Genomic DNA, 21,663 nt, shown 5'->3' on the forward strand with positions numbered 1-21,663 from the left:
CCGCCTCTATTGTTTTAATTTGAGTTAATTCTACCCATAGATTATTATAGATTAGTGGTTCAGATTCTGTCCCCACGTCTCACAAAATATCATTGTCTCACATGAACTCAACCCTATATATATATATATATATATATATATATATATATATATATATATATATATATATATATATATATAAAATAAATTGTAACAATTATTTATTTATTTATTATTATTAGTGGGACACGATTAAATTATAAATATCTACACAGGATAAAAAAAAAAAAGTTTACGAGCTAGTGCGCTTGGGAATTTCAAGAATCCAATCTGGCGAGAGATGCTGCTGCATTATATAACCAACACTCCGATTTCAGTTCCGCATTCTTATTCTGCATTCAGCTCTCATCAATCTCCATTCCATTTCCGCAAAACTCTTCCTCAATCATCTCATCATCCTTCTCCATTAGGACAATTACAGTAAGTAATCTCTCCCTCTATGCAATTGATTTTAGATTTCTGTATGTGTTTCCCCACGTTATTTTTTCCCTTGTGACGGGTTTCACTTGTGTATGACTTGATAAACCAATTCTTTCAATCTTGGTGGTTTTGTGGTTCGATTGAACTTGAATCTTACTAGTCTTCACTTAATCACTTCTTCGATTGAATCAAAGAATCAATTTTGACTTTAGAATATACATAACAAGTAATACAAATAGATGACCACTGGAACTTAAAACTACGTTCTTCTGTATTGGTTTTGACTGGATAACTGTGTTCTTGCTTTCAGTTTGTTTCCGTTTAGTTTTGTTTTTGCTTAATTGATAGGTTGATTGATATCGTGGCATTTGTGCCTATCTCTGCAATTTGTTTTCGCTTAATCTATTTAAATAGTGTTTATACACATGATTAAAGGAAAAGCTCTACGTTTCTTTGACTCTCAATTACATAAGAAACCATAGGAAGTGGTATGGAAAATTTTGGGGAACTTGAGTCACTGATAATGATTGTCTAGAGATCAAGGAACCTATTAATCAATAAAATATTGCATCAGATTGTTGAGGATTATGGTTAAATGCAAGAAATAGCAGCTTATTTTCATTTGTTTGTTTATTATAACATCCTAATATCATTTACTATAATATCATTGATATTATAGTAAACGTCTACACGTCTGCTCAGGAATGGATGCCATTGGAGTTAGCCTCAAAAAGGAAGTTGCTGTTGGTGTAGATGCTTCCATTGAGGAAGAATATGTTTCTCTATCTAAATTGTATAAAGAGTTCACAAACATGTCAACCATTGATAAAGCATGGACCTACAAGTCCCCTAATGGTATGCTTCATATTTTCTTTGTGCTAAGGTGTTTTAAAGAACCAGTTTCTGTATACGCTATCTATTTTAGACAGAAGGGTAAAATGGTCATTTACTCTCATTCAAACAGTTCATTCAATCAAGAAAAGGAACAACATTTATTCATGTAACACTTACTTCCAACCGAAATCATTTATCCATTATGCTTTTTATCACTACAAGACTTGATAGATAAAAAAAAAATAATAATAATAATGTCAAAAGATTCTTCACTTCTTGTAACTTCAAAGTTTTACTTTTTTCTTATTAAAACATTAGGACACTGTACTTTGAAAATTATACTCATTATAGAAATGAGGTAAAAAGTACATTGCTATTTCTTGCATTTAGCCTTTCTTTTTTTATTGTATTTTATAAAAGATGGTTGTGTAACGTGTGCCTAAAAAAACACTTTGCAGGAAAAGGATCTCATGCTACATTTTCAATTGGTCAACCGAATCTTTTTGCAAACAAGAAGAAGAAACTTATGTTATCAAGTTTCATCTCTGAAGATTCTAATGGCACTTTACATGTTCAATGGTCACCATTTCCAATTGAAATCACAGGTGCATCTGTAATGGTTCCCTCTCCATCAGGGAAAAAGCTTCTTGTGATACGAAACCCTGAAAATGATTCACCCTCTCAGTTTGAAATTTGGGGCCCACTGCAATTAGAGAAGGAGATTCGTGTTCCTCAATCTGTTCATGGTTCTGTGTATGTGGATGGATGGTAAGTTATCAATTTTTAAACTGGTTATGTGATAATGAATCATATCATTAATGTATAATCAGTTGTAATAAGGGTATATTAGTTTTTTTTTTTGTCATTATTGTTGGGTGTTTGAGATATTTAACAAAGGTTTAAATGCAATAAATAGTAACATAGTTTCATTGTAGTAGGATGCTATAATACACATATAAAATTATAAATGAAAGTAAGTTGCTATTTCTTGAATTATATCTTGTGATTGGATCAGGTTTGAGGGGATTTCATGGAGCTCAGATGAAAGTCTCATTGCTTATGTTGCAGAGGAACCGAGTCTCTGCAAACCAACATTTAATGATATGGGTTACAAAAAAGATGTGGGTCCCACAGATAAGGATTGTAATAGCTGGAAAGGTCAAGGGGATTGGGAAGAGGATTGGGGAGAAACCTATGCAGGAAAAAAGCAACCTGCTCTATTTGTCCTTAATATTGACAGGTTAGAAGACAATTACCTAATTTTGTCATGATAATAAATTATAATTCTTGAAATAAAATATTATCTTGTCCCCACATTCCGGGATGAGGGTATCTTTGTAGAAAGGGTTAAATGCAATAAACAACAGCTTACTTTTGTTGATTTGTTTAGGGGTTTTGACATGAAAGTCCTTAAGTTTATCAAAATTTGTCGGTTTTATCCCTATGACGATTTTTTGTAATAGCAGGTTTCCAGGGACAAAACGGACAAAATTTGACAAACTTAAGGACTTTCATGTCAAATTTGAAAAACATACTTAGGGTAAAAACATAAAACTTTTGTACACTTAAGGTTTTCTTTTTTTGAAAATTTGTAAACTTAAGGGCAAAAATGAAAAAAAACATAGCAAACTTTGGGCATTAACGAACGAAAAATCGTCACATGGACAAAACTGACAAAATTGGACAAACTTAAGGACTTTCATGTCAAAAGTCCATTTGTTTATTACAACATCATACTTTCATTTCTTCTTATGAGAGCATTATACATTGAAAAATTGGCTAATAATACGAATTTCATCCTAATACAAAGCAATTTTCACTGCTATAATTGGGTACATTTTAAAACTATTGTCTTAATTAGGAAAATATTTGGAAGTACAATGTTATAATTGGATAGCTTTTTCAAAGTACAACGCCTTAAAATAAGAAAAAGATTAAAAGTATAATGTTGTAGTTGAACAAAATGAAAGTAGGGTGCTTCAATACACAGACAAACGAAAGTATGTTGCTATTTATTGCATTCAAGCCTTGTTATTAGCTCCATGTGGGCATTAGGCTCTTAAGCTAGCCACCTAGTGGGCCTATGTGTACCTTCTTTACATATCACATGATTCTCTGACACTGTGGCCCATCTTAGGAGAATAACCCTTTTACAGATATAAAAGGTTATCTGCTCTTTTGTACTTAGAGTTGCTTTGATATTTGTAGTGGAGATGTTCGTGCTGTAGATGGGATTGGGAGGTCATTGAGTGTGGGACAAGTTGTATGGGCTCCAACAACAAAAGGGTCCGGGTCCGGGTCCCATCAATATCTAGTTTTTGTCGGGTGGCCCTCTGACACTCGAAAGCTTGGAATGATATACTGCTTCAATAGGCCATGTGCATTGTATGCAGTAAAGGCTCCCTTATTTGGAACAGAAATCAAAGAAAATGCTATAAATGATGTTTCCGTCATCAATCTTAGTCAAAGCACAAGCAGTGCTTTCCTCCCACGGTTCACGTAAGTATGCACACAGGAACCGTTCATCAATCCAGACCAGTCTGGACTGTCACTGATGACAGTCCAGACCGGTCCGGACTGTCATCAGTCCGGACCGGTCCCAACGGTCAGAGTCTCTGATCGTTGGGACTGGTCTGGTTTAGTTTGTGGACACCACTAATTTACATAATTGGACCAATAACTTTATGTTTTTCACTTTTCAGTCCAGACGGAAAGTTTCTTGTGTTTTTATCTGCTAAAAGTGCTGTAGACACTGGAGCACATAATGCTACAAACTCTCTTCATAAAATTGAATGGAACAGTGAAGGAGAACCAAGTCCAGCCAAGATCCTTGATGTGGTGAGTTTGATATACAATGAATTTCTAAACTCTTGATTTTTTACAGGGTTAAATGCAAGAAATAGCAACATGGTTTTCATTTCTTTGTGTATTATAGCATCACACTTTTGTTTCTTTCTATTACAACATTGTACTTTTTAGTCATCATTAGGAAATTTTACATAATTATAGCAGTTGTAAGATTTGATATCATAAATGTGAAACTTACACACGATTAATTTCTCTAGGTTCCTGTGGTGATGTGTCATGAAGATGGTTGTTTCCCTGGGATCTACTCTCATAATGCTCTGAGTAAACCATGGCTTTCAGATGGATCCACAATGATTATATCCTCCATTTGGGGAAGCAAGGAAGTAATAATTTCTGTGAATGTGTTAAGGTAATAATTAATATCATCACATTGTTTCTTAGATAGTGGACCAAGTTATCTAGGGTTATTTTCAATGATGAGGGCATTTACGTCTTTTACATCTTTTATGGTGGAACTTTTCTAATTGGTAAATTCACTTGTTTATTTGCAGTGGGAAAGTTTCAAGAATCACTCCCAGCGATTCAAATCAATCATGGAGTTTACTTTCACTTGATGGAAACAACATCCTTGCTGGTAATTCATGAAGTTTATCAATGATAATTTTTTTTTTTTTCACTTTAGGACATTATACATTGAAATATTCATCCAAGTATATCAGTGAAAATTGCTTTGTATTCACATAACTTTGCTATAATTTGCCTTAACTTTATAGAAAAATTTCAGTAAAAAATGGAGAAAGTGTTTTCAATAAGTTACGAGTTTTATAATTAGAAATCTTCACTAAACTAATATATATTCGGTTTCTTGTTCCCTACTTCTGAAGTATGTAGCAGCCTAATAGACATCCCTCAGATCAAATATGGTAGTCTAGCTAAGGACGAATCAAAAGACGCCACCTGGCATTGGCAGGATGTTTCAACCCCAACATCTGAAAGTCATGAGAAAGTATGTTTGTTGTACTTCCTATTTCTTGCACCGAGACTAAGACTAATGTCAATAGGACAAAAGTTGTACTTTTTGTCCCACATCAAAAAGATGGAACATGGACTTGCTCTTAAATCTCTCATCTGTGCAAAAGACAAAAATGCCCTCCTCATCCTCATCATTAAAAATAGCCCTAGAAAGGGGAGAAGTAGATGTGTTTCTTTCTTCTACAAGCTGTTTAAGAAAGGTACTTTGATATGATGTGAACAGGTCAAATCTTTACTTTCATCTCTTCAATTTGACATACTGAAGATTCCTGTCAAGAATGTCCAAGAAAATCTCACAAAAGGTATCCTACTAAATCTTTCAATATATCAATTGCTAAAGTAAAAAAGTGTTTTTTTTTTTTTTTTTTTTTTTTTTTTTTTTGGATTCTTGAAGGTGTTTTGTATCTTTTACATTCTTGTTGAAGAATCTGCATAGATTCTAATTATTTTGTAACTTGATCCAATTTTATTAGGTGCCAATAAACCTTTTGAAGCAATATTTGTATCCTCAAAATCAAAGCATGAGGCTTGTGACCCAATGATTGTAATCCTTCATGGGGGCCCACACACTTCTTTGTTGTCAAGCTTCTCAAAGTCCTCTGGTTTTCTTGCTTCATTAGGATACAGTTTGTTGATTGTAAATTACAGGCAAGTCTTAATTTCTATATATATATATTTTCATTGATGAGGATGAGAAGGGCATTTTCGTCTTTTGGAAGCATTCCCTTAATAGCAATGTTCTTACAGAGGTTCACTTGGATTTGGTGAAGAAGCACTACAATCACTTCCAGGGAAAGCCGGATTGCAGGTACCCTTTCTTTACAACAATATCTGGAAAATAAAAATAAAAAAATAAAAAAAAATAAATTTCACATTAACTTGTTCTGCTTGTAATTGTATGAAGGATGTAAACGATGTCCTCACAGCAATAGATCATGCCATTGACATGGGGCTTGCAGACCCCTCGAAAATAACCGTGGTCGGTGGGTCCCACGGTGGTTTCTTAACATCTCACTTGATTGGTCAGGTATTATAAAAAACTTCATTTCCTTTTTTTTACTACTAATATTTATATATATATTTTTTTTTGTAGTAGACAGTGTTGAGTTTATTATTTATTTGTGCTTTGAATTGTTCAGGCACCCGATAGATTTGTTGCAGCTGCTGTGAGGAACCCTGTGTGTAATCTTGCTTTAATGGTGGGCACAACAGATATTCCTGAATGGTGTTTTGTGGAGTCGTTTGGAAGCAAAGGGCTTTCTACCTATACAGAAGCCCCATCACCTCAACTCCTCAAATTATTTCATGATAAATCCCCTATTTCACATCTTCCAAAGGTACGACTATTTTTTTATGATGAGGGCATTTACGTCTTTTTACACATGACTACAAGTGATGTGACAAAAAATTGCAAATTATGTCCCATTCACATCCGTAACAGTTTTGTTTTCCTGTCATGTCATGTCATGTCAGGTTTTACTGATAATTTGATATTTGTAGGTGAAAACTCCAACACTTTTCCTATTAGGTGCTAAAGATCTTCGTGTCCCCGTTTCAAATGGATTGCAAGTGAGTATTTGAATTTTATTCATTTATTATACACACACACACACACACACACACATATATATATATATATATATATATCATATTGTATGCCCATACTAACGTAAAAAAAATTATATTTTATGCAAAGTTTGCAAGGGCATTGAAGGAAAAAGGAGTTGAAGTGAAAGTAATTGTTTTTCCTGAAGATACACATGCTATTAGCCGGTAAATATTTCCTGACCCCTAAACCCTAAACCCTAACCTATTGCATTTTACATCAGACTGGACAAACTTTCTAAGGCTATTTTCAATGATGAGGATGAGGGACAGTCATGTCTTTTGTACACACGAGATTAATAGTGATTCCCTATCCCACCATGTTCCATATTTTTGGTGGGACAAAAAGTTGCAATTTTTGTCTCATTGACATCTGTCCTCGTGGACAGTACAATGCATGTCAAACACAATATAAGGTTGTTATGATCTGTCTGGTTTGATTTGTGTTTTGTGTGTTGCAGACCACAATCGGATTTCGAAAGCTTTGTTAATATTGGAGTTTGGTTCAAGAAGTATTGCAAGAAATAAGGTGGGGTTTCATTGGAGAACAATTGCTATGTAATGATATATTTTTGTTTTGAAAAAAAAACCATTTTAAAAATAATTTAAAGGCAAATTTGATGAAAATGATACTCATTGGAAAGTTGGGTGTTTTTTTTTGTTACACTTTTTTTATATACAGCATTAGAAATCATCACCTGTTAAGTTTGTCTAGTTTTATGCATTAGCAATGTTTTTTAGTGCATAATGATCGGTTAACACATCCAAAGCAAATACTTATTTTACTTTCATAATATAACAAGATTGGAAACTATATAACAATTGTTAATAAGACATCAAAATTTAGGCTTGTAAGGAGAATTTTTTTTTTCCTTTCAATTATTTGGTGATACAGGTTGGCAATAATCCAAGAGAGATGTTTGGTTATAACTTATTAATTTCCTCAAAAATTTAATCATAAACTTTCAAGATGGAAAGTCGAAGCGTTATATATTGGTGGGTTTCTTAGTATGTAATTTTTTACGTTTTTGGTTGTCATTGGCAATTTTGAAGGTGCTGAAAAGTGCATGTTATTGATACTTTATTTGCTTCTAATAGGGATCTACTTTTTAGTTTTTAAATGGTGTTTGACGTTTCTTATGAACAATAACGTTTTTTCGGTGAAAATCATCAAATCTATCTATGGTTATGTGGTGGGTATAAATATAATCTAAGGATGACTGAAACAGATATGATGTCTTTAAGCCAATTACTTGATGGGGCTATTCTCAATGATACAACTGACAAATAAGTTTGGGATCTTAATATCTCGGAGATTTTTTAGTTGTTTTCTTTCATCGATTTATAAACAATCCAACTTTAGGCTATACGGGTAACTTCACTTGGTGCAACAATTTTGTCCCTTTAAAGTTTATCATTTTAGTTTGGAGAACTGATTTGGATTGATTACCATTCTACTATTTGTCCAATTTAGCATTAAGTTAATGAAGCACCTTTTCATCCATTGTTCCATATCTAAGGAGATATGGGATAAAATACTTTGATGGTGGGACGTCACACTGATATCGTCATATATAGTCATATTTTATACAATATCTTAGTATTTTTAGCTACATTTAATCTTAATTGAAGATATTTGATGCTTATAATGTTTAAATTCTATTTTGCAACAACAAAGACATGTTCGAGATAAAATCATCAAAGACGTTGTGCTGGAAGTGGGATTGCTGAAAAGAGTCAACAAAAGTCGAATTATGGAGTAATCTGAAACTGGTACCGCAACGTGGTGAAGAGTCCTGAACCGATAAACTCATCCAGATGATGTATAAGTCGGATACATTGGAGGGCACATGAAGGAACCGATATTGCGACGTGGTCATAGCTTCACAACGATGTGGTGACACGATTTATGGAAACTAAAAAATATACGACATTCTTTGATTATCTTACTTATGCAACAAGTATCATTCAACTATTGACGACCAAAGAACCCTCTTAGAGTCTTTGGAGATCAAAGATCGATTGTGGAGCAAGATTCGAAGAGATCGAGAGCATGTACACGATCAATCATTCGGTTTGCTTTGTTCTAATCATGTTTAACAAAGTCTACTATGTTTGTTTTTTTTTTTTTTTTTTTTTTTTTTTTTTTTTTTTTTTTTTTGCTTTAGTTATGGAGTAAAAACCATTACTTTCGTTTAAAGTAGAGGAACCTTGAACTTATGCATTGATTTTGAGGATTTCAGATTTAATCTAGTGATTTATTTATTATGTTTGCTTGATAAAGATCTTTATGTGTTAAAGTTTCAATATTTTTATTGTTGAGTATTGTTAGGATTAAATGTTCAATCTATCTTGATGTGCTTGAATCATATGATTTTATGAACTATAGAATTATTTGACTAGAGTTTTGACAAAAAACCTATGGTTAAATAGAAAAGTTGGTAACTTTAATGTGTGAGATTATATGTGATGATCATTCATGTATAGATAATTGGAATTCATTATAATTGATATCAATTTAAAATTCAAGTCTTTCATAATTCGATATGAATACTGATTTGTAAGAATATTAGTTCAATTGATCACTGCAATTGATAATATTATTAAATCAAAGGATTAATAATTAGATCACAATACTAGTCATATTAGGAATAGGTAAACGATGAAATTGAATCTATTGCACTATCAACGAATCAACCATAAGGAATATGTGAATCGAATCTAAACGGAAGTACCCTTTAAATTTTGTCTTAAAATCGTTATCTGCTTCGTTTTTAGTTTAAATAATTGTTTGCTTTCTAGTTATTTAAAAGTTGATGATAAGAAGTTTTCTGAACTTTAAAATTAGACACCCCCTCAATCCTTTATAATTTTTTTAGTTTAATTAGTAGTAGATATTGTAATCTTAAATCATACACTGTAGCACCTGGTTCCTGGTACATAAATCTTATTTGAGTATCCTCTTTTTTTTTAGCCTTGGACTCGGCGAGTCATAGGTCCGACTTGCCGAGTAGATACGGGACCCGAGACACGTTTAAGTTGGCGACTCGGCGAGTCCATATCCTGGACTCGGCGAGTCACCGCTGTTGGATGAAACCCTAAGTTTCAGGGGTTTGCACCCTATTTAAACATCATATCCGCCCCAGGCCAGCCCCCATTCACCCTCAGAGCTCCCAACCCTCGTTCTAATCTTGTTCATTGAAAGTTTGAAGCAATTGTTGTGTGTTCTTGAAGGTTTTGAGGCAAAAGGGGAGTAGATCAAGAGGAAGGGAATCCAAGCATCTTTGTGCTCTCTCAGCAGTTCCTTTGAGGTATAACCCGTTTTCCCCCTGTTTCTATGCTTATTACTTCATTTAAGTCATTCTTGAGCCAATCCCCAAGCTTGTATGTGCAATATAAGTCGTAATAGGTTGATTGGCCTTTAGATCTAGGCGAGATTGAGCTCCAGGAGCTCAGATCTGTTACCTTTATGGACCCATGTTGCTTGTTCACCCTAGATCTACCCTTTTGAGGCATTTTGAGCCCTAAATCCCTCATTGGTGAGTATCTACACGTAAAGTTGGAAACTTTACGTGTCATTCATGCTCTAGGAACCCAGATCTGTAAATGGCATGGACTGGAATCGAGCAAAATCGCATATTCAGTGATTGCATGGCGACGACTCGGCGAGTCTGCTCGCGAGTCTTCGAGTTGTCCCCTTTTTGTAGAGTCGAGTGTGAGTAGTGGGTCACGGGGTGTGACTCAGTGAGTTGGAAGCTGAACTCATCCATGGAGGAACTCGGCGAGTCAATGCCCTGACTCGGCGAGTTCAAGGCAATCTCCTTAGATCAAGAACAGACTCGGCGAGTTGTTCATACAACTCGGCGAGTCGCAGCACAAGTGTTCATCGGATGAAGATGAATTCGACGAGTTGTTCATACAACTCAGCGAGTGGGATGAAGGACTTGAATATCAGTTTAGAAGGAGAACTCGTCGAGTCATCGCCTAACTCGACGAGTAGAAACGGGATTCAGGTCAATCGTCTGGGTAGGGACTCGGCGAGTTGGAGAGCCAACTCGGCGAGTCGAGTCAACTGAAAGTTGACTCTGACTTTGACTTATGACATGGTCAGGGGTAAAATGGTCATTTTACCCAGAGGTCAGTTAGCAGTGATTGATTGAGTATGTTGTGGAAATTGCAGCCAGAGGATTTCCGGAGCAGCAGCAGCAGCAGTAGACAGTCAGTTCCCGATCAGATCAGCAGCTACTTCGAGGTGAGTTACCTTCCAGTAGCGGTGGGTCTACGGCCACAATGCCGGCCCACCAGTAGGAGTCGTATGTTAGATGATTGTCTTTGTGATATCATCTAGGTTTACTACTACCTGATATGCTATATGCTAGCATGATATGTTATATGTGATAGAAGTAGAGATCGGTTGTTAGGACCGAAGGGTAGTTCAGACACCCCAGAAATGTCTGATAGTACGTGATGATATGTTTGCATGTTGGCTTGTTATGTTATATGCGTTAGAGGTAGTAGGAGGGGAGCAGTCCCTGAGTTTGGTTTGTAACATCCCAAAAATACAGGCCAAAATTTTCATTTTTAAATACGTCATTATAAAACCAATAGTGTAATAAAACATCCGTAATATCATGTCATGTCAAAACCAAAGTAGAAATAATCAAACGTGTTATCATAAAATAATATCAGAGTGTAATCCCAAAGATCTCATGTGCGGAAAACCATAGTGTGATGCGTTGCGATCAAGCCGGCTCCTTTCCTTTAAACACGAAGTACCTGAAACCAAAACTGAAAACCGTAAGCACGAAGCTTAGTGAGTTCCCCCATCATACTACATACCATACAATCACATATCATACATACTTCCGGGCAATTCTGGGGTGCCCGACCTACCCATGTCAAGCCATTCTGGGGTGCTGACCTACCTGTGTCAAGCCATTCTGGGGTGCTGACCTACCCATGTCAAGCCATTCTGGGGTGCTGACCTACCCATGTCAAGCCATTCTGGGGTGCTGACATACCCGTCGGTCCTAACAACCGACCCTCGGGGACTATTCCACCCCCTACTGCTACTATCACATATATCATAACATAAACATACTATTAGACATATCTGGGGTGCCTGAACTACCCTTCGGTCCTAACAACCGAACACGGGGACTGGTCCCCTCATACTACCTCTATCGCATATAACATTAACAAGCCAGCATGCAAACATATCATCACATACTGTCAGACGTATCTAGGGTGTCTGACTACCCTTCGATCCTAACAACCGAACACAACTACTATCACATACAACATTTCATGCTAGCATATAACATATCGGGTAGTAGCAAACCTATATGATATCACCAAGACAATCATCTATCATACGTCTCCTACTGGTGGGCCGACATTGTGGCCTTAGACCCACCGCTACTGGAAGGTAACTCACCTCACACTGCTGAAGTTCCGAAGACATAATCACACATTTGCTGAAGTCCCGCAGACTCGACCCCAGCTGCTGGCTGACAGATTCCCGAACTGTCAACACCAAAATAACACCCAATTAATAATTGGGTCCCAATACATAACCATAAGTACATTCTTTGGGTAATTACTACATTACCCCTAGTTTGGCTTATTCAAGCCCAAGGCCCAATCCAAATATTAGCCAATTTATCACAATGTTGGGATTTTAGGTCCATTAGGGCTTTATTGGGCCTATCAAGCCCACTAAAATATTATTATTAAATAATTCATTGACCATAACATACTTCTAAACCCCATCATAAACATTGTCATGCACAAAGCTCGTGTGACTATTAGTTAAATTAATGGTTATGTAATTTTCTCAACTCTATAAAAATATAGTTAAACCCAAAAGTATTTCAAATTAGCTTTCATGACATAAATTTGGTTGACCTTTAAAGATTCACTAAGCTCCATTTATTTTCTTCAAAATATCATTTAATCGTAGAACACGAATAAGTTTCATCAACCCATAGATTATGATCCAGATTAAATTAAGTCCAACTAATTCTTATAAGGAAGCCCAATTCATTTAAATCAGTTAGTTGCATAAGCCCATACTAGTTTACCCTAATGGATAGTAGCTCCAAAAGGGAAGTAGCTGATGAATACCTCCTACATAGATACAAGAAGGACCCCTATTCATTCGGCAATCGAAGCCCTTCTTCAATCCCGACAATTTAAGCTTCTTCGGTGACAACCCCTCTAGCGCCGTCTAATATGACGACCGCAGAATGAGAGAACCGACCTACTAGAGTTGCTTTCTCAGTTCTCTCTCCCCACTCTCCTCTCTAGCTGAAAAGGTGCTTAAACCTCGCCATTGGAGTTGCTTACAAATTGGACTGTTAACAGATCGCTAGTCACAATCGGTTATCGCATTTACTCTCCACAGATTCGCTTGAGCCTCCCTTCGACTGGAACAAAATCTCATCAAGAAACTTAGTGTGAACGCCTAGAGTGAATACGATACTCAACATAGCTTCTAAAACCCACCGAAAACCTGCTGTCGGAAGTCAAGTTCTCGTTAAACATCCTCCCAAGTTGTCGGACTTCATATCCCCTGCCACCCATTCCTAGCGATGCACTTCCTCTCTCATACCTTAATTTTATGAATGAAATAAATCACACTTGCTCACTCCACCAGAGATGATAGCAGTCATCGACTGTTAAGGGAGTGAGTCAAAGTTCACAAACACAACTACATGATGCAGCCTCTCAAGCGACACTCACTCATTCTTAACCCTAATCCTTGAAAAGTATGAATATATATGTGGAAGAAGGGTGTTGGGGTCTTTTGAAGCAATTCGGATTATTGGTCCTAAAATGAGTAAGAAATACTCCCAGCAGGAGCTACATCCGATCAGGGAGAATGAGACAAGCCAAATTCTGAAATTGGCATAATTGGTCCTGAGGGTTTGATCAGGTGGCGATTTCTACCTTGATTTAAGATTCTTATGACAAAACAAGTTTTGGAAAATACAATTTAACCCCTGGCCAGAAATCCCTTACAAATAAAGTCCAAAATTTACCAATCAGCCCCTCTTCTATAAATTGTTCTCAAATGAAGTCTATATGTTACCATTCAACGCCTAAGCTTCCAAAATCTCTTCAATTTGAGTCCCAATAATTCACCACTTAGTCCATTCCTTCAATAATACTTAAAAATTAAGTCCAGATTTTACTCTTCAATCCCCGAAACTCTAAATCATGTCATTCGACTCCCCGAAACCAACACCCCGATAAATATTATGGACTTTATGGCTATTATTCATCCATTAATTTTATCTGTTTATTTATTTAATAAACGGGGTGTTACACGGTTGCTAGGACCGAAGGGTAGTTCATACACCCCAGATATGTCTGATAATATATTATGTTATGATATGTGATAGTAATAGCAGTAGGGGGGTGAAATAGTCCCCGAGGATCGGTTGTCAGGACCGACGGGTAGTCAGCACCCCAGAATGGCTTGACACGGGTAGTCAACACCCCAGAATGGCTTGACACGGGTATGACGACACCCCAGAATGACCGCACGGGTAGTCGGCACCCCAGAATGGTCGTACCGGGTAGTCAGGCACCCCAGAATAGCCTGGCAGTATGTATGTTATGTGTTTGTATGGTATGTGGTACGATGGGGGAACTCACTAAGCTTTGTGCTAACAGTTTACAGTTTTGGTTTCAGGTACCTCTTCTTCAAAGGGGAAGGAGCCGGCGCGGTAGCGGCACATCATGCACACACACTGGTTTCCGTATTTACGAGATTTCTCTGGGATTTATACTCTGATATTTCGATTGGTTGTATGATTTGGCTTTTAGACATGGTTTACGTTGTGTTGTGGTTTGATCAAACAATGTTTTTAATTATTAATGTTTTCTAAAGTAATGTTTTAAAACGAAATTTTTGGACGTGAAAATTGGGTCGTTACATACATGTTCCCTAAGTGTTCGACAACTCATGTTTACCATCTCTATACAATCAAACAAATAGGTTCACTTGCCTAATTGTGAACAAAACACGATTAACAAAATATGATAATAATAAAATAGATTTTAATTATATTTAAAGTGATGGTAAATAATATAAAATTTTAATCTATAATAATGGTTAAGAGAGTACCTGATCGTATATTTATTGAATGCTTGGTTGATTTTGCCTTGAGATGATCTTGATGGTATGCGTTGGATTCTTGGGTGATAATTATAATATGATATTCAGAAGTTAAAAACTTCAACAAATAAATTTGAAAGTAAACTTTTTCAAAAAGTTTCGCTCTATTTTATTTCATAAGTGGAACAAGCCTTATATAGACAAATATTTTACAAACGACAATTTAGACAAACTATTGTTAACCATACTAGACATTATTATAGTCATTATTGCTTTCATGAACTAACTATTGCTAGTCCATACACACACTTATTACATATACAAGTTTCACATAACTCTAGGACACATACATATTTTACTATTTACATGACAAAACGATATCACAATAGTTATTACATTTTTAACGGATTGTAGTTGCACTTGCTCTTATCTCTTTCCATCTTTATAGAATAGGTTCACTTGCCTAATTGTGTAGCCGTTCTAGTTGATAATAAGTAGAATTTTACAAATATAAACTAATGTGAAAAATAAGCATCGCACACATTTACGATTAACCTCGATTGGGGAGAGATTTAAGATTGCGGTATATGGTCCTGGAATGTCAAGCTACTTTTTATGCAATCACATTGACGTTTTTTAGATGCTTCGGACACATTGGAATGAGATTCTTTTTGCATCTTCTAAGCCAAGGAAATATGCAATTTTTCATATCATATTATATCTATTAGAATTGAAGAAATATGATGTGTTAGTTTGGCTTACAATAGAAACCCATTCTTTAGCTTTTCAAAAAGGGTTGACTTGACTTTGTATATTTATTTTCCACTAGATTTTTTGGCTGTAATGTATCTAGTTGTTAATCAAAACCAAAAAATAACAAAGACGCCATCCGTGGGACTCGAACCCACGACCACGTGGTTAAAAGCCACGCGCTCTACCAACTGAGCTAGAACGGCTTGATGTTACATTAACATAAAATGAATATTTAATCATAATTTAATATAATTTTATATTTAGCGAGCTGGGTTTGATTCATATTAAGGTTTTTGACATCTCTCATGAACAAAGGATTGAAGTCGGCAGATGCAGATACTGATTCACCAAAACCTTTTTCAACAAAAAATCAATGTTTGTCAAGCTTCAGCATTTAGATACAAATTGTATTCCAGTTCTCCATCCAGTCAAGACCTCAAATTCCAACATCAATGGCGGAGTTTCACTTCCTCTTCCATGCCACCGTACTGAAAGAGAATTTGAACAACTCATCAAGAAACACAAAATTCCACCTCAAAAACAATTAGATTTTGACAAAAGAACTGTTTTTCGTAAACCAAAGTCGAACCCAGATGGTTTAGTTCAAAACCCAGAGAGAAAAAAGGGTACAATTGAGAAGGATAAGGTCGTGAAGAGAAGAGTATGGTCAAGAAGGGATACGCTAGAGAAGGAGAAGTTGCAGAACAAGTGTACGACGGAATTGGTGAATGGGAATGAGGCGGTGAAAAAAGTGCACGCCAACTGTTCGACGAAAGTCGTGCCTGAGAATGGGGTGGTGAAGAAAGAGCACACCAAGTGTTCGGCGAAATGGGCAAGGTACGGAGGGTGTATTCCTGCTATGTTAGACACTCTGGAAAGAGTTACCAATTTGGACGAAGCCTTTAAGCCATGGGAGCTGAGTTTGAGTAACAAAGAAAGAACCATAATCTTAAAGGAGCAAAAATCTTGGCAAAGAGCCATGGAGATTTTCAACTGGTTCAAGAAGAAAGGCTGCTACGAGTTGAATGTAATCCATTACAACATAATGATCAGAATCCTCGGCAAAGCTGAAAGATGGGAAGAACTCGAAATCTTGCTGAACGAAATGGAGAAAAACAGAATCGAACCCATCAATTCAACATACGGAACTTTAATGGACGTTTACAGTAAAGGTGGGTTTCGGGAAAAAGCAATGCAATTCTTAGATATAATGAACAAGAAAGAAATAGAATCCGATGAAGTCACCATGGGAATCGTTCTTCAAATGTACAAAACCTCTGGACAATTTGAAAAAGCCATAGAATTCTTCAAAAAATGGTCAACTGGGAAAAGTGTTTCTTTAAGCTCGTATACATACAACACCTTGATTGATATATATGGGAAAGCTGGAAGACTTGAAGATGCATCCCAGACGTTCGATGAAATGCTCAAAAGAGGTATTGTCCAAAATACTATAACCTTTAATTCAATGATTCATATGTTCGGTGACCATGGCCAATTAGATAAAGTTGAATCATTGATTCAAAAAATGGAACAATTTCAATGCCTACCCGATACTAGAACGTATAATATCCTTATCTCAATGCATACAAAGCACGATAACATCGTTGTAGCAACCAAGTATTTCAAAAAGATGAAAGATTCATCTCTTATGCCCGATATTGTGAGTTATCGTACCCTTTTATATGCTTATTCCATAAGACAAATGGTCGATGAAGCCGAAAAACTCATGAGGGAAATGGATGATAGAGGTCTTGAAATCGATGAATACACACAATCTTCGATTACTAGAATGTATATAGAGGCGGGGATGCTTAAAAGGGCATGGTTATGGTTCAAACGGTTTCATATTTCGGGGAAAATGACTCCGGATTGTTACTCGGCAATTATCGATGCTTTTGGATCACGTGGGCATGTTCCCGAAGCCGAAGAAGTTTTCAAATGTTGTCAAGAACAAAGAAACCCTAAAGTTCTTGAGTATAATGTTATGATTAAAACATATGGTGTTAACAAAAGATATGATGATGTTTATCGGTTAATTGATCGTATGGAGGACCACGGTGTGACACCGGATATTTGCAGTTATAATTCGGTTATCCAAATGTTGGCGGCCGATGACCGTCCGAAAACCGCCGCTTTCTATTTAAGAAAAATGCGCGATTCCGGATTCGTAACCGACTGCGTACCGTATTGCGCGGTGATCTCGGGATTCGTGAAATTAGGCGAAGTGGGGCCCGCTATCGAAGTATATAATGAAATGATTCGATCGGGAATCGAACCGGATGTTGTCGTGTACGGTGTTTTGATAAACACGTACGCGGATATCGGAAACGTTGATGAGGCGTTAAGGTACGTGAACGCGATGGAAAAACGCGGTTTGCAGATGAATTCAGTTATTTGTAATTCTTTGATTAAGCTCTATACAAAAGTCGGGTGTTTAAGAGAAGCAGAAGAAGCGTATTTCACGCTTCTTCTGCTTTCCTCAGATTTAGATGTTTATACATCGAATTGTATGATCGATTTGTACACGGAACGGTCGATGGTGAAACCGGCGGAGGAAATTTTCGAGAAGTTACGAAAAAACGGGAACGCGAACGAGTTTTCGTACGCGATGATGTTGTGTATGTATAAAAAGATCGGGAATTTTGAGGAGGCGTTTGAGATTGCTAAAAAGATGAGGGAATTAGGGTTTTTGAATGATTTGTTGAGTTATAATCATGTTCTTGGATTGTATGCTTTGGATGGTAGGTTTAAGGAAGCGGTGATGATTTTTAAGGAGATGATTGAATCGGATGTTGAACCGAATGATTCGAGTTTTAAATATCTTGGAGTTGTTCTTATGAAACGTGGGGTCCCAAAAAACGCGATTTTGAAGCTTGAAAGTATGCGAAAAAATGATTATCAAAGTGGTTTGGAGGCGTGGCGGGTGACTATTGATTTGGTTTTTGGTATGGTTTATCGTGATATTAGTGATTAATTATGATTTACTCGAGTTATTAGTTAAGAAATTAGATCATATCTCGTCTTTTGATCTGTCTGGATAAAGTGTTGTATGGATAAATGATGTTTAAAGTCAGATAAAATGAGAACAAAATTGTAAAAAGTTAGGACTTATTTTGTATCTTTTGACTTTTTATTTTTAGTTATTCTGTTTTCACTAAAGATGTTTCTGTTTTGTAATTTTGAAAATTCTTATCTCAATGTTCATAACGTGTTAAATGTATTTCTTGTTAACTACTAGAAAAGATGGTTGCATAAACTTTTATATAAATCAAATCTTGAATTTATAAATTAGGTTTAATAGACAACCACACATGCATTCATGAGTTCCACTTGATTGCATTGGGATCTAGTTTAGTTGATTTGGTTTTCGGATATCTCGATAGGTTGTTATGTAATGGTTATTAATAGCCACTTTACGTTTTTGTCAATGTTCTGATTTTAGCTTCTAACAAAAGTCAGGCATACAAATTAGGGATGCCAAAAATTCACGTGGACCCCGCTTTCAGTGTTATTTTCAGAAAATTTAAGTTACCATAGGCCCCTGGTATCAGCACATACTTGCTACAAGCATTTATTTTGCTACAGTCTATTTAGTTATTGAGCAACTACTGAGATTTGATTTATTCTCATTCTATTAAAATTGAGAATATATAGAGAGGATATGGTCCATGTATCAAGACTGAAATAAAATAACAATCTATTAAAAGCCTATATGTGCTAGAATGATATGCTTACAATTAACAATTAATAAGAACAATGTTAAGAATGTTAAATTTTAGTGAGTTTTTTTTTTGTCTGATATTAACTTACCTTATGGTAAATTATAATCTAGTTTTTGAATACACATCTGGGAGTTGAGTTAATGTTATTTGCTGAAACTTGGTTCATTTGAGCGTATCTAATTAATAGATGTACATATAATTTGCACCCGCTTGAGACATATTACATGATCTAACTTTGATGCATAACATGTTTTTGAATTATTGACTCATTTGACGCATAGTGAACAATTTCTAATAAATGTACATAATTTTACCCCCTTGAGACATGTTACATGATCTGACTTTGATGCATAACATATCTTTGAATTATTGACTTATCTGACTCATGTTGTCCACATGAGTTTGGACGCATATTACATCATTGAGTAGTGTATATTTATAGATATTTGACTAGATGCTGCATTTTAATGCATTTCGTTTCGTCCTCCCATGACCACCAACTACCCATACCCCCCCCCCCCCCCCCACCCCCACCCCCTCAAAACTCACTCATAGATCCACTCCATGCATTTTCTTAGGTTATCCTTCAAACTTTCGCGTTTTTTGAGTGTCTCCATCTTTTCATACAAAAGATCATCATCCCTACAAAAAAATGACCATTAGCAAATAGCAACGACAAAAAACGTCGCTAAAGCCACTATGAGTCGCCGCTAAAGGTAATAGCGGCAACAAATCACCGCTAATAACACATGTCGCCGATAATACTCTTTTTTATTTTAATTTTTTAAAACCAAATGATGCATTTGGGATCACGAAACGCATTTTTTTAAGACTTTGTTTGAAATTATAACATTTTTGGTACGAAGATGGTACTTAAATTCAGGGGTGGACACAGTATATGACACATGTTTGCCCGTGCAACCCCTGACTTTTTCGAATGCAGTGTAAAATTTTCCGAAAAGTTTCGAAATTTTTATTTTTCTACTATTGTGCAACCCCTGACCTTCCCGTAACAACCCTACTATGAAATCCTGCGTCCATCTTGCTTAAATTGACATGTCGTTATTATGGAATTATAGCAATTTTGGTACTTAAATTGATATGACGTTATGCATCAGTATTTCTGCATTTAATGTTTCTGTTTTTGATATTCCGTATTTGTTTTTCTGCGCAACATTTTTAAAAAGTTATAACTTTTTTGTATTATCGGTTTTTCTGTACAACGGTTTTAATTTTTGAGAAGTTACTAAAAGCTAGGAACATGAATGCGTTTTCTTACGCAATGATGTTGTGTGTATATAAGAAGATCAGAGTTTTGAGGATGTATTTGGGATCACGAAATGATGAGGAAATTAGGATTTTTGAATGATTTAGAGAGTTATAATTATGTTCTTGGAGTGTATGCTTTGGAATTTGGATGGTAGGTTAAAGGAAGAGGTAATGATTTTTAAGGACATTATTGAATCGGATATTGAACCTAATATGATTCGAGTTTTATATATGTTGGAGTTGTTCTTACGAAACATGTGGTCCCGAAAAAAGGCGTTTTTGAAGCTTGAAAGTATGTGGAAACATGATTATCAAAGTGCTTTGGAGGTATATATGGTGGGTGACACTCGATTCGATTGTTGGCATGGTTTATCGTGATTAATGAACTGCTATTTACTTGAGAAAAATAACTTTTTATGAAGAAACTTAGAACTATATCGAACATTGGCATGGTTTGGGAGCTATTTAGTATGTTTATAGATGTTTTGAACATTGAAGAAGATTTATATTATTACAAGATTTTTGTTTTTGACTATTACGTTATATTATTGCTCATTTCCAAACGCTCATGTGTAATTTCCTTCTAGTGAGTGGCAATGGCAATGGGTAAGTTGTAAAGATGCTAATTGTTAATCAATTGATGTTATTTTGTTGGGTTTAAAGCTTATAATACCTCTTCATTTATTGGATTGATAGATCCTACAGTCATTTTCAACTAAATTCGTGCAAAAATTGGCATTTGTTGCATGTATGTTTGAGTATACAACTGGGTGTTTGAAAAGGATATGTTGAGTGTATTTAAATGATTTGATGTACATATTTTTGCACCCTTTTGAGGCATATTACATGAATGACTTTTGAGGCATAACATATCTTTGAATTATTGACTCATTTGACGCATGTTGTCCACTTGACTTTGGACGCATATTACATTATGAAGTGTTGGACCACTTTCGTTTGTTGAAACTCGGACATACTAACGAGTTTTTAACTAAGGAATAGTGTTTTTGAAAAATAATTATCAACGAATCGTACTTTAGAAATTATTTACTT

General features: G+C 35.7%; 2 protein-coding genes, 2 long non-coding RNA genes and 1 other non-coding gene across 6 annotated transcripts; 3 read left to right on the forward strand and 2 right to left on the reverse strand.

Moving 5' to 3' along the window:
• The first annotated feature begins 280 nt into the window (after positions 1 to 280).
• LOC111910042 (acylamino-acid-releasing enzyme) lies at positions 281 to 7,381 on the forward strand. Of its 2 annotated transcripts, none has more exons than XM_023905834.3 (17): positions 281 to 459; positions 1,139 to 1,314; positions 1,752 to 2,061; positions 2,309 to 2,533; positions 3,502 to 3,792; positions 3,996 to 4,131; positions 4,359 to 4,510; positions 4,653 to 4,735; positions 4,986 to 5,107; positions 5,357 to 5,435; positions 5,607 to 5,781; positions 5,881 to 5,941; positions 6,038 to 6,160; positions 6,273 to 6,470; positions 6,634 to 6,702; positions 6,830 to 6,906; positions 7,200 to 7,381. In XM_023905834.3, exons 1-17 carry the CDS (start codon positions 320 to 322, stop codon positions 7,264 to 7,266), a joined length of 2,484 nt encoding a protein of 827 aa, XP_023761602.1. In that variant the 5' UTR covers positions 281 to 319; the 3' UTR covers positions 7,267 to 7,381. The 2 variants fall into 2 exon arrangements, with proteins under 2 accessions (XP_023761602.1, XP_042758573.1); XM_042902639.2 differs by having other exon boundaries at positions 325 to 459; positions 1,162 to 1,314.
• A 3,917-nt stretch (positions 7,382 to 11,298) lies between these two features.
• Positions 11,299 to 13,541, reverse strand: LOC111910041 (uncharacterized). The gene is made up of 3 exons (XR_002856434.3): positions 12,865 to 13,541; positions 12,176 to 12,264; positions 11,299 to 11,514 (listed from the first exon to the last, which is right to left on the reverse strand). It is a non-coding gene; the product is annotated as an uncharacterized LOC111910041 (long non-coding RNA).
• LOC128126446 (uncharacterized) lies at positions 13,540 to 14,661 on the forward strand. Its single transcript, XR_008224417.1, has 2 exons — positions 13,540 to 13,675; positions 14,438 to 14,661. It is a non-coding gene; the product is annotated as an uncharacterized LOC128126446 (long non-coding RNA).
• A 1,085-nt stretch (positions 14,662 to 15,746) lies between these two features.
• TRNAK-UUU (transfer RNA lysine (anticodon UUU)) lies at positions 15,747 to 15,819 on the reverse strand. The gene has a single exon. It is a non-coding gene; the product is annotated as a tRNA-Lys (tRNA).
• An 89-nt stretch (positions 15,820 to 15,908) lies between these two features.
• On the forward strand, positions 15,909 to 18,836 carry LOC111910039 (pentatricopeptide repeat-containing protein At3g23020). Its single transcript, XM_023905833.3, has one exon. It carries the CDS (start codon positions 15,990 to 15,992, stop codon positions 18,591 to 18,593), a length of 2,604 nt encoding a protein of 867 aa, XP_023761601.2. The 5' UTR covers positions 15,909 to 15,989; the 3' UTR covers positions 18,594 to 18,836.
• The last annotated feature ends 2,827 nt before the right edge of the window (positions 18,837 to 21,663 follow it).

This window comes from Lactuca sativa, chromosome 5, assembly GCF_002870075.4.
Source record: "Lactuca sativa cultivar Salinas chromosome 5, Lsat_Salinas_v11, whole genome shotgun sequence".
Taxonomy (NCBI): domain Eukaryota; kingdom Viridiplantae; phylum Streptophyta; class Magnoliopsida; order Asterales; family Asteraceae; genus Lactuca; species Lactuca sativa.

Bases quoted from the DNA above. Each gene is read 5' to 3' on its own strand.
- LOC111910042 (XM_023905834.3), top strand. From the start codon at position 320: ATGCTGCTGCATTATATAACCAACACTCCGATTTCAGTTCCGCATTCT. The intron at 6,471-6,633 runs GTACGACTATTT...TGATATTTGTAG, and splicing joins CTATTTCACATCTTCCAAAG to GTGAAAACTCCAACACTTTT. The intron at 6,907-7,199 runs GTAAATATTTCC...TGTGTGTTGCAG, and splicing joins GATACACATGCTATTAGCCG to ACCACAATCGGATTTCGAAA.
- LOC111910039 (XM_023905833.3), top strand. From the start codon at position 15,990: ATGTTTGTCAAGCTTCAGCATTTAGATACAAATTGTATTCCAGTTCTC.